This window comes from Lagenorhynchus albirostris, chromosome X (assembly GCF_949774975.1).
Source record: "Lagenorhynchus albirostris chromosome X, mLagAlb1.1, whole genome shotgun sequence".
NCBI classification, from domain to species: Eukaryota; Metazoa; Chordata; class Mammalia; order Artiodactyla; family Delphinidae; genus Lagenorhynchus; species Lagenorhynchus albirostris.
The window spans coordinates 79,609,675-79,622,509 of record NC_083116.1 but is presented as its reverse complement, the minus strand read 5'-3'; the positions used below and the strand labels follow the sequence as shown (position 1 = coordinate 79,622,509).

The 12,835-nt window shown below is 36.5% G+C and overlaps 1 protein-coding gene across 2 annotated transcripts in view; it reads right to left on the bottom strand.

Annotated features, from left to right (window-relative positions):
- ARHGEF9 (Cdc42 guanine nucleotide exchange factor 9) overlaps nucleotides 1–12,835 on the bottom strand; it is a 191,646-nt gene that overhangs the window by 10,319 nt on the left and 168,492 nt on the right. For both annotated transcript variants that reach the window (XM_060137028.1, XM_060137027.1), the window contains exon 9: nucleotides 7,508–7,576. In XM_060137028.1, coding sequence (XP_059993011.1) covers nucleotides 7,508–7,576 — 69 coding nt within the window. The remainder of the gene's footprint in view (nucleotides 1–7,507; nucleotides 7,577–12,835) is intronic.

Genomic DNA, 12,835 nt, shown 5'->3' with positions numbered 1-12,835 from the left:
TTTATTCTGTTTTGCAGCAGCAATTTCCCCCAATCTGTCTTCCAGCTCACTTATTTGTTCTTCTGCCTCACTTTTTCTATTGATTCCTTCTAGTGCATTTTTCATTGCAGTTATTGTATTGTTTAATCTTTGTTCTTTTAAGCTTCTAGCGCTTTATTAAACATTTCTTGTATCCTATTGGTCTGTGCTCCATTTTTTTTTCTGACATCTTGAATCATCTTTACTCTCATTACTCTGGATTCTTTTCCAGATAGGTTGCCTATCTCCACTTCACTTAGCTGTTCTTCTGGGGTTTTATCTTGTTCTTTCCTCTGGAACATATTTCTCTGCCATCTCATTTTGTTTAGATTTCTGTCTTTGTGGTCTCCGTTCCTCACACTGCAGGATTGTAGCTTTTCTTGCTTCTGGTGTCTGCACCTTGCTGGGTGAGGTGGGACCAGTGGCTTATACAGGCTTCCTGGTGGGAGAGACTGGTGTCTGCCCACTGGTGGGTGGAGCTAGATCTTGTCCCTCTGGGGGTAAGGCCATGGCAAATGGTGTGTTTATAGGTGGTTGTTGGCTCAGGACAACTTTAGGCAGCCTGTCTGCTGATGGGTGGGGCTGTGTTCTGACCATGTTCATTGTTTGGTCTGAGGCATTCAAGTGCTGGATCCTACAGGCTGTTGTCCAGGTCTTGGTGTCAATATGATGACCTCTGGGAGAGCTCATGATGATCAATATTCCTTGGAGACCCCACCACCAGTGTCCTTGTCCCCACAGTGACCCACAGCCGACCCCTGCCTCCCTAGGATACTCTCCAAGGCCCGCAGGTAGGTCTGACCCAGGATCCTATGGAGTCACTGCTTTTCCCTGGGTACCAGTGCATGTGAAACCTTGTGTGCTCCCTCCAAGGGTGTAGTCTGTTTCCACCAGTCCTGTGGAACTCCTAGACTCAAGCCCACTGGCCTTCAAAGCCAAATGTTTTGTGTGCTCCTCTTCCCATTGCCAGACCCCCAGGCTGGGGAGACTGATGTGGGGCTCAGAACTCTCACTCCTGTAGGAGAACCTCTGTGATATATTAATTTTCCAGTTTGTGGGTTGCCCAGTTGGTGGGTATAGGATTTGATTATATTGCAGAAGCACCCCTCCTACCATCTCGTTGTGGCTTCCTCTTTGTCTTTGGGTGTAGAGTGCATATTTTGGTAGGTTGGGGTCTTTTTTGTCGATGGTTATTCAGCAGTTAATTTTGATTTTGTTGTTTTTGTGAGAGGAGATAAGCTCAAGTCCTTCTAATCTGCCATCTTGTCTCCTGCCCCTGTCATATTTTCTTCTTCACGTTTTCGTGTTACTAATTAGCATACTTTCATTTCAGCTTGAAGAACCTTCAGCATTTATTGTAAGACAAATCTAGTGGTGATTAACTCTTTCAGCTTTTTTTTTTTTTTTTTGGTCTGGAAAATTCTTTTTCTCTCCTTAATTTCTGAAGACAACTTTTCTGGGTACAGCATTCTTGGTTGGGTGTTATTTTCTTTCAGTACTTTGAATATATCATTCCACTCTCTCCTTGCCTGCTAGGTTTCTGTTGAGAAATCTGCTGATAGCCTTATGCAGGTTCCCATGCATATGAGATTCGTTTTTTTCTCTTGCTGCTCTTAACCTTCTCTTTTTGTCTTTGATTTTAGACAGCTTTATTATAATGTATCTTAGAGAAGACCATTTTGGGTTGAATTGTTTGGAGACCAGTGAGCCACATGAACTTAGATATTCAAATATCTACCCAGAATTGGGAAGTCCTAGTCATTATTTATTTAAATGATCTTTCTTCCCCTTTCTCCCTCTCTTCTTCTGGGACTCCAATATTTTGTAGATTGTTAATCTTAATTTTATCCTATAAGTCACACAGGCATACTTCACTCTTTTAGATTCTTTTTTTTTTTCCTACTCTGACTAGTCAATTTCAAATGATCTTTCTTTGACTTCACAGATACTTTCTGCTGGCTCATCAGGTCTGCTATTGATGCTGTCTACTGTATTTTTCATTTCATACATTGTATTCTTCAGCTCTATAACTTGTTTGGTTCTTTTTATGATTTCTACTCTGTTAAATTTCTTATTTTGTTCATGATGTTTTCCTGATGTTGTTGAATTGTTTCTATTGTAGCTCATTGAGCTTCCTTAAAACAACGATTTTGAATTGTTTATCATGCAAATCACAGATCTCCTGGTCTTTGTGTGTCAGCTTCTGGAAATTATTGCATTCCATTGATGATGTCTTGTTTCCTTGATTTTTCATATTCCTTCTAGTCTTGTGTTGCTGTCACCTCCTCCAGTTTTTATTGACTGGCCTCATCTATACATCCAATCATAGATTATTTGGTCTGGAACTTCTCCACTGGACTCCCAGACTTTTACAAAAAAACTCTCATCTGTTGGTGAAAATCTGTGTTCTTTAGGGAGATGACAGTAGAAAACTATTTTGTCATTTTGAGGATGTTGTCAGTTTTCAAAGGTGGTAAGTGTCAAAAATACAAGTGTTCCAGAGGCCAAACAATTATATGTAGATATTAGGGAGGGAATTTGGGGAGTGCTCATTTTATTTTTTAAATTAAGCTTTTTATTTTGAGATCATTGTAGATTCACATGCAGTTGTAAGAGAAAATATAGAGATATACCTTGCACCCTTTACTCAATTTCTCCAATGATAGCATTTTGCAAAACTATATTACAATATTACAGCTAGGATATTAACATTGTTACAGGATACAGTCAAGAGTCATAACATTTCTATCATCACAAGGATTACTCGTGTTATTCTTTTATAACCACACTCACTTCTTTCCTTTCCCTACTCCCTCCTTAACCCCTGGCAAGCACTAATATGTTCCCTATTTCCAAATTATATCATCTGAAGAATGTTATATAAATGGAGTTATACCATATGTAACCTTTGGATGTTGGCTTTTCTCAATCAGCATGAATCCTTAGAAATTCTCCCAAGTTGGTTTATGTACCAATAGTTGGCTCCTTTTTATTGATGTGTTATATTCCATGGTATAGATGTACCAGAATCTGCTTAATTACACCCATTGAAAGACATCTATGTTGTTTCTAGTTTGGGCTATTATGAAAAAGCTGCTATGGGTATTTGTTTAGAAGTTTTTAAGTGACAATAAGTTTTTGTTTCTCTGGGATAAATGCCCAGATGTGTCATTGCTGGGTCATTTGGTAGTTGTATGTTTTATGTCTTAAGAAACTACCAAACTATTACATAAAATAGTGGCTGTACTGTTTTACATTCTCACAAGCAAGGTATGAATGATTCTGTTTCCATGCACCCTTGCCAACATTTGGTGTTTTCACAATTTTTTTCTATTTTAGCCTTTGTAATAGATATGTAATGACATCTCATTGTGGTTTTAATTTACATATTTCCAATGATTAATAATGTTGAACATCTTTTCATGTGTGTAACTGATATCCATATATCCTCTTCAGTGAATTATCTGTCTTGCCCATTTTCTAATTGAAGTGTGTAGTTTGTTTGTTTTTACTATTGAGTTTTTAAAATTTTATTTATTTATTTATGGCTGTGTTGGGTCTTAGTTTCTGTGCAAGGGCTTTCTCTAGTTGCGGCGAGTGGGGGCCACTCTTCATCACAGTGCATGGGCCTCTCACTGTCGTGGCCTCTCTTGTGGAGCACAAGCTCCAGATGCACAGGATCAGTAGTTGTGGCTCATGGGCCTAGTTGCTCTGCGACATGTGGGATCTTCCCAGACCAGGGCTCAAACCCGTGTCCCTTGTATTGGCATGCAGATTCTCAACGACTGTGCCACCAGGGAAGCCCTTACTATTGAGGTTTGAGAGTTCTCTATATATTCTAGATACCAATGTTTTGTCAGATACGTGGTTCGCAAATATATTCCCTAGCCTGTAGCTTGTTTTTTCATCCTCTTTACATGGTCTTTCATGGGGCAAAATTTTCTATTTTGATGAGGTTAATTTTATCAATTTTTTATTTTATAGTTCAAGCTTTTGGTGTCAGTTCTAAGAACTTCTTTGCCTAGACCTAAATCCTGATGATCTTCTCCTACTGTTTTCTAAAAGTTTTGTAGCTTTAAATTTAAGTTCATTATCTATTTTGAGTTAATTTTTATAGGGTGTGAAATTAGGTTGAGATTATTTTTACTTTCGGCCTGTGGAAGCCCAATTGCTTCAGTGCCATTTGTTTAAAAGGCATCCTTCCTCCACTGAATTGCTTTTGTACCTTTGTGAAAAATCAGTTGGGCATATTTGTGTAGGTCTGTTTTTGGTTTCTCTATTCTGTTCCATTGATCTAACATGTCTATCCCTCTACGAACACCAAACTGTCTTGGTTATTGTAGCTATATAATTAGTTTTCAAATCAGGGTAGACTTATTATTCAAACTTTATTCTATTTCAAGTTTATTTTAGTTATTCTGGGGTACTCATTTGATTTTGAGCTGGCCCTAAAGCCTCTGGAGATTGGGACTGTACTCATGGCCCTAGGGAGCTCCATGATGACAAACTGAAATGGGTTGATGAACCAGGAATTAGCAACCAACTCTCAAGAAGTTATATATCAATTCTTAAAAACAATGCAGTGTAAAAAGGCAAATGTAAAGTGAAAAGGCCTCCCTTGGAGCTAGGCTCTGTTCTCTCTGCTTTTCTTCCAGCCAGGCTTCCCCTTCTCTAGAAAAGTAGACTGAGTTAATAAGGTCCCATGGCATTACAGATTGTGTTGGAATCTGTATTAAATCTGAACTAGAGAAATCCTAACAACAATGCTCCCCATCACTTCCAGGAAGGAGTTATTGGCAGGATTAAGAAAGCTGGCTTTCTCAGGTATCTGAGAGAACTCCCTTCTTGCTCTTCCTATGTATATGATAAAACTATTGTACTACTAAGCTGTACAATCACTTCTACATGTGTAGTGCCCTTGAGTCTCAAAATATATCAGTTACCACAGCCCTGGACTAGGAGAGCCTTGAAAACTCGAAATAGAAATAAGGGAATCAATTTTTAGGAATTCTGTGAAGTTTGAGACTAGATAAGTTTCTTTGAAGACTTCAGGATTGCTATTAAACATGGAAAGCTGTTTAGGTGAACCATTGTTTAAATATTGGGAGACAAGAGAAGACATGCAAGGGATAGCCTTGAGACAAGGCAGAGAAGGAACCTGACACAAAGGTTTGGTATGAGCGAGTAGGATTGTTTTCTAGTTCATTGCTTTGTGCATGTTCCTCTGCTTTATGGTTTCTCAGTGAAAAGATAAGCCAGTCTCAGATAGACTTGAGGGAACTTGGGCTGAAGTAAAGGAACACCATCCCATCATGAAGGTTAGTGTGGTAGAGACAGTGGAGGAATTCAGAGTGAGAGAAGCTCAGGAGGTGAGAGCCTCCAGGAGACAGAGGTGGGCCAGTAGGACAGTAACCACTTTGTAACCTGAGGACTGTCCAGGTGGCTGGGGCTCATATCTCTAAGGAAGAAGCACATTCTCTCAAAGAATTCTACTATTCATACAGATCATAGACTTACTGTTATGAACTCCAGATTACTTTTTAAATTATCATGTTTTCACGCCTAAGAAGTTAGAAGTGGTTGCCTTTAATTCCCTATCTAAAGTGAATCATATTTCCATGATGAGGGAAAGTGCCAGTGAGGGCCTCCCAAGAGTAAGAAGCAACAAACAGTTGGAAGGAAGGCCATGTCTAGCCAGAGGCCCAAGCCAGGTGCACTCCTCAACTGGAAATCAGATCTTCACAGGCACTCAGCCTCCTCAATGAAAAGGAACCTCATTAGGAATAATTAAGGGTGCTTTATGTGGCTGCTAGAATTTCAGGCAACTTGAATCTGATCATTTTATATGGTGACTCATTCTGAACCAAACAGCCCTTTAAAAGAGCACAAGGGAGGACCTAGGGAAAGTGAAGTCTCATTAAGAGTCATGTACCAAAATGTTCATTGCAGCTCTATTTACAATAGCCCAGAGATGGAAACAACCTAAGTGCCCATCATCAGATGAATGGATAAAGAAGATGTGGCACATATATACAATGGAATATTACTCAGCCATAAAAAGAAATGAAATTGAGCTATTTGTAATGAAGTGCATAGACCTAGAGTCTGTCATACAGAGTGAAGTAAGTCAGAAAGAGAAAGACAAATACCGTATGCTAACACATATATATGGAATTTAAGAAAAAAAATGTCATGAAGAACCTAGGGGTAAGACAGGAATAAAGACACAGACTTACTGGAGAACGGACTTGAGGATATGGGGAGGGGGAAGGGTGAGCTGTGACAAAGCGAGAGAGAGGCATGGACATATATACACTACCAAACGTAAGGTAGATAGCTAGTGGGAAGCAGCCACATAACACAGGGAGATCAGCTCGGTGCTTTGTGACCGTCTGGAGGGATAGGGAGGGTGGGAGGGAGGGAGATGCAAGAGGGAAGAGATATGGGAACATATGTATATGTATAACTGATTCACTTTGTTATAAAGCAGAAACTAACACACCATTGTAAAGCAATTATACCCCAATAAAGATGTTAAAAAAAAAAAAGATTGCCTACCCTGGGGACAATGATAGTGGCTGTCAGTAATAGAAAGAGCTGTCAGTAACTGAGGCAAGACAAAAAAGTGAGCTGTGCTTTCCCATCATGGAGGATCATCAGAACCCTGAGATGGAGAGGAGAGATCAGAGGACTTGGAGTCAAGCTGACTTAAGTTCAGAGTCACTTTATCCCAAAGATCCTCAGTTTCTTCATCTGGAAAATGGGGCTAATAATGCCTGCCTTTTCAGGGGTACCATAAAAATGAAATGAAGGAACTTATATAGAATGACTGGTACTGAATAGGTTCTCGAAAAAAAGAAGGGATAGTTCCTAGCTTTTGTTTAATTAAGCATTTTAATTTTTTCTAGTTCAGAAAAATGAGAAAATAAAGCTTCATTTCATATTCAGATTGATCCCCAAGGTATTTTTCTTTTTTAAATACTTTATGGTTCAAAAAGAGAATAACTATCTGAATCTTCTGTCTAGGTTCAGTTTGAAGTTGTCCATTCTGATTTGGGGTTCCTGATTTCACAAATGCTCCCAAACCAATGAAAGAATTGTTATGCACATAACCCTAATATATTTATACATATTAATAAATTCTACAAATTTACTATTGTCCAACTGTTTCAAAATTGTTAGTAAAGTTTAGTTTCTCTCTTTTATTTAAGTGAAAATAAAGGAAACGGAGGTTCTATTTTTACCTGTACCCAATGCACTATCTTTGGACATGACTGCCTTAAATTATTCACTCCTAAATCTTAAGTCTTTTAAGACCATTTGCCAACTGTCATCAGGGACACCTGGGTATCTGGTCATTTCCCACCACCCCAAGTGAACTTTAGCATGGAAACAAGCCTAGGAATATGCAAGCACATAGCCTATGGCTTCTCAGTCTCACAACGAGAGTGGGTGAAGTCAGGGAGTTTGTAGTTAAAGGCAGTTTTACCTTTTTGTTTTGGGACTTTTCTCACAGTCATTGCAGCCTGCCTCTTCTGATTTTCAGAAATTTCAAAGCCTATAACATAAAAAATACATGACTTTGTTATGAGAAACATAGACCTTTCTTAAATGTATAAATTAGTACAAATTTTCTGGAAGAGTAATTTTGCCAAGATATATCAAAAGTTTTGAAAAGCAAAAAAAGGAAAGTGGTCAGAAACTTGGACAAAGACTTACAACAATGCATTTCAATGTATAGAGGGGCAAAAAAGTGAGATCATGAGTTAAGAGGCTGTTAAATGGAGAATGGTTGAATAAAATATAGTATAAAGTGGAAAGATATTTCACAACCAAAAGCAAAAACACAAAGAAAAGAAAAAAAATGAGTCAAAGATAAGTGATTACAACAGAAAATGTATATAGACTTAACGAAACTTTCAGAAGAAAAAAAAATTGAATGGCAAAAAGTAAGTAATTAATGAAATAACCAAGATGTCTGTGCAAGTTCTTTGTGAATTTTTTAATTGAGTTACTTGGTTTTTGGCTAATTGAGTTGTAGGAGATCCTTATATATTTTGGAAATTATCAGATATATGGTTTGCAAATATTTTCTCCCATTTAATAGGTTGTCTTTTTGTTCTGTTGTTTCTTTCCTTTGCTGTGCATAAGCTTTTTCGTTGTATGTAGTCCCACTTGTCTATTTTTGCTTTGCTGTCCATGTTTTTGGTGTCATATTCAAGAAATCATTGCCAAAGAACAATGTCAAGAAGTATTTCTCCAATGTTTTCTTCTAGTATTTTTACAGTCTCCAATCATATGTTTAAGCCTTCAGTTCACTTTGAACTGATTTTCATGTATGGTATAAGGTAGGAGTTCAATTTCATTCTTTTGCATGTGGATATCCAGTTTTCACAACACCATTCATTGAAAAACTATCCTTTCCCAATTGTGTATTCTTGGGACCCTTGTTGAAGATATGTTGAATATATACATGTAGGTTTATTTCTGAGCTCCCTATCCTATTCCATTAGTCTATATGTCTGTCTTTATGCCAGCACCATACTGTTTTAATTACTGTAGCTTTGTAATATATTTAGAATCAGGAATTGTGATGCCTCCAGCTTTGTTCTTCTCTCTCATGGGTGTATTGTGGATCCTCGTGAATTTTAGGATTGTCCTTTTTTTCAATTTCTGTAAAAAATGTCATTGGAGTTTTAATAGGATCATATTGAGTCTACAGATGGCTTTCAGTAAAATGGATATTTTATCAACATTGTCTTCTGTTCCATGAACACAGAATGCCTATTTATTTGTGTCTTCTTTAATTTCTTTCAGCAATATTTTGTAGTTTTCCATGTACCAGTCTTTTACCTCCTTGGTTAAGTTTATTCCTAAGTATTATATTCTTTCTGATGCAACTGTAAATGGGATTGTTTGCTTAATTTCTTTTTCAGAGAGGTTGTTGTTAGTGTATAGAAACACAACTTCTTTTTTGTGTTGACTTTGTATCCTACTAATTTACTGAATTCATTTATTAGATGTAAGAGCTTTTGGTGGAGTCTTTAGGGTTTTCTATACATGAGATGATGTTATCTGGAAACAGGAATAATTTTACTTCTTCCTTCCTGATTTGGAGGCATTAATTAATTAATTAAGCCTAATTGCTCTAGCTAGGACTTCCACTACTATTTTGACTAGAAGTGTTGAAAGTGGGCATCCTTCTTGTACCTGATCTTAGAGAAAAAGCTTTCAGCTTCTCCCCATTAACTATGATGTTAGCTGTGAGCCTTCCATACATGGCCTTTATTATGTTGAGGTAATTTCCTTCTATACCTTGATAGTTTTTATCATAAAAGGGTGTTGAATTGTGTCAAATGATTTTTCTGCCTCTATAAAGATGATCGTGTGATTTTTTTCCTTCATTTTGTTAGTGTGGTGTATCACATTAATTGATTTATATATATTGAACAATCCTTGTATCCCAGGGATAAATCCCACTTGGTCATGGTGTATGATCCTTTTATTGTACTGTTGAATTTTGTTTACTAGTGCTTTATTGAGGATTTTCCCATGTATTTTGTTAGGGATATTGGTCTGCAGTTTACTTTTCTTGTAGTGGAAGGCTTAATGTTGTTAAATGCCCATTCACACCCAAAGTCATCTACAGATTCAATGCAATCCAATCAAAACCCCAATGGCATTTTTTAAAGAAACAAAAAAATCAATCCTAGAATTCATGTGGAAACACAAAAGACCCATAATAGCTAAAGCAATCTTGAGGGAGAAGAACAAAGCTGGAGGCATCACAATTCCTGTTTCAAAATATACTATGAAGCTACAGTAATTAAAACAGTATGGTGCTGGCATAAATACAGACATATAGACCAATTGAACATGAGGGAGAGCCCAGAAGAAACCCACACATATACAGTCAACATATCTTTGACAAGGCTGCCAAGAGTACACAATGGGGAAAATATAGTTTACTCAACAAATGGTTCTGTGAAAAGTGGATATCCACATGAAAAGGAACGAAATTGAACTTCTACCTTACACCATACATGAAAATCAATGCAAAGTGCACTGAAGACTTAAATGTATGACTTGAAACTGTAAAACTCCTAGAAGAAAAGAGGGAAAAATCTTGACAATGATGTCTTGGATATGATACCAAAAGCATAGGCAACAAAACAAAAGTAGAAAAATAGGACTACATCAAACTAAAATGTTTCAGTACAGCAAAGGAAAGAAACAACAGATTAAAAATGCAATCTATGCAATGGGAGAAAATATTTGCAAACTATATATCCGATAAGGGGTTAATTTCCAAAATATATAAGATACTTCTATACTCAATAGCAAAAAAACAAATAACTTGATTAAAAATAATGGGCAAAGGACTTGCATAGACATGTACTCAAATAAGTCATATAAATGGCCAACAGGTATATAAAAAAGGACATCACTAATCATCAGGGAAATGCAAATCTAAACCATAATAAAATATCACCTCACTCCTGTTTAGAGAGCTATTATCAAAGAAACAAAAGATAATAAGTATTGGCAGGAATGTGGAGAAACTGGAACCACAGTAAACTGTTGGGAATTAAAATGATTTAGTCATTATGGAAAACATTATGGAGGTTCCTCATAAAATTAAAAATAGAACTAACATATGATCCAGTAACCCACTTCTTGGTATATATCCAAAATAACTGAAATCAGGATCTTGAAGAGATATCAGTACTCTTAGCTTCATTGCAGCATTATTCCCAATAGCCATGATATGGAAACAATCTAAATGTCTGAGGATGGATAAAGGGATAAAGAAAATGTGGTATGTATTTTTGTATACACACACACACACACACACACACACGCACACACACACACACACACATACAGGAATATTATTCAGCCCTAAAAAGGAAGGGAATTCTGCCATATGTGACAACATGGATGAATCTGGAGGACATTTGCTAATTAAAATAATGCCGTCACAGAAGGACAAATCCTGTATTTGTATGAATATGAAGCATCTAAACTAGTCAAACTCATAGATACAGAGAGCAGAATGGTGATTCTAGAGGCTGGAAGGAGGGGAAAATGGGAAGCTGCTTTTCTATAGCTATAAAGTTCCATTTACACAAGATATGAATAAGTCCTAGAGACTTGTTGTACAACAATGAGCCTATGGCTAACATTACTATATTGTGCCCTTAAAAATTTGTGAAAAGTATAGAGCTCATGGTAAGTGTTTTTGCCACTTAAAAAAAAAAAACAAGAAAGGCTGAGGTCTCCCCCAAGAGAAGAAATTTTGCCACACAGCTTCAGACTTACAAGCCCTATAGATGACAGCTTTGGCCTATGCTCATGAGTTCAAGCCTGCCCATGATCTTTGATTCCTGACTGCCTGGAGTTGCTTAGCCAGGCTTCACAATCACATAAGGCAATTCCTTATAATAAATCTCTTAATAATAATACATCTTCTATTGGTTATGCTTCTCTTGTTGAACCCTGACTGATACAATGAGTTATATTAGATTCTGTATTCTTCAACTGGAGAGTTACTTATGATAAATTATGTTTGAAAAAGCAAGTTACAGAGTAATATGTATAAAGAAAAAGCAAGTTGAAAAAGCAAGTTAAAGAAAAAGCAAGTTAGAGAGTAATATGTATAATATAATGTATAGTATAATATAATTTTTCTAAATAAAAATAAAGTCTTATGTGTATATATGTTTATATGAGCTTAAGATTAGTACAGAAAGAGGCACACCTAATTAATACTGATTATCTCACACAGCTTAGGAGCAACAGAGAAGGAAAAAGAGTGCTAAACTTTATTACATTTCCATATGTGTTTAAACATTTATTATGACCATGTATTTATTTTATAATTAAAAAATAAAAAACATAAAAAATTATGGTAAATCCATATGACAACCATAAAACATAATAATTAAAATAGTAAATGATTTAGAGAAATGATAATGATATAATTTTTAGTGAAAAATAAGGACATAAAATTATATCTATCCATCAAGAAGTGGCAGAAGTTGAAGGAGACAGATATAAAGATTCAGCCACCCTAGTTTTTTTTTGTTGTTGTTGTTTTTAGACACATAGAAAAAAAAGATGGGAAGGAAATATATCAAAATGTTTACAAAAGTTATCTCTGGGTAGTATGTTCATGTGTGATTTTTAGTTTTTTTCTTGTATTTTTTGTGTTTCTTTCCCCAAAATTGCTTACAATGAAAATGATTTACTGTTATAATCAGACCAAAAACCTTAATATTTTTACAAAGATGAACATAAGTTGTCAGGATGTAATTTCTGGAAGCTTTTATATTGTGTGGGAACCAGAGGGAATGGTATGAATCTTCAAATTGATCTAGGGTTTGCAAAAAGCACACTAAGGCAATTCCTCTAATAGCACTAACAACCTAGACAGGGTCAGAAGTTGCTGGCGCCTGCCATTGGGAGAAGCAGCCAGTAGCATTTCTGTAATGATTCCACATTATGTCCCAAAGCAGTGCCCATAGACTGAAAGCAAATTGACTCCAATGGGACTTAAAGTGAATTATCAATATGCACTCTACCCTAAACCTGAGAAGACTAGGATAAGACTAAGCAGTGTCTTTCTGATTATCCTTCCTTGCTTCTGGACCATTTCAATCGTTAACACTTCAGATAGGAGAATACATTTGCACCAGGGCTCAAATGGTAGGCCCATTTTTCTAGAGGCAGTTTCTACCAACTTGAACATACAGGTGTTTTAAGGTATAATTCTCCTCCCTTATAAGTGAGTCAAAACCAGAAATTCTAGTGTCTT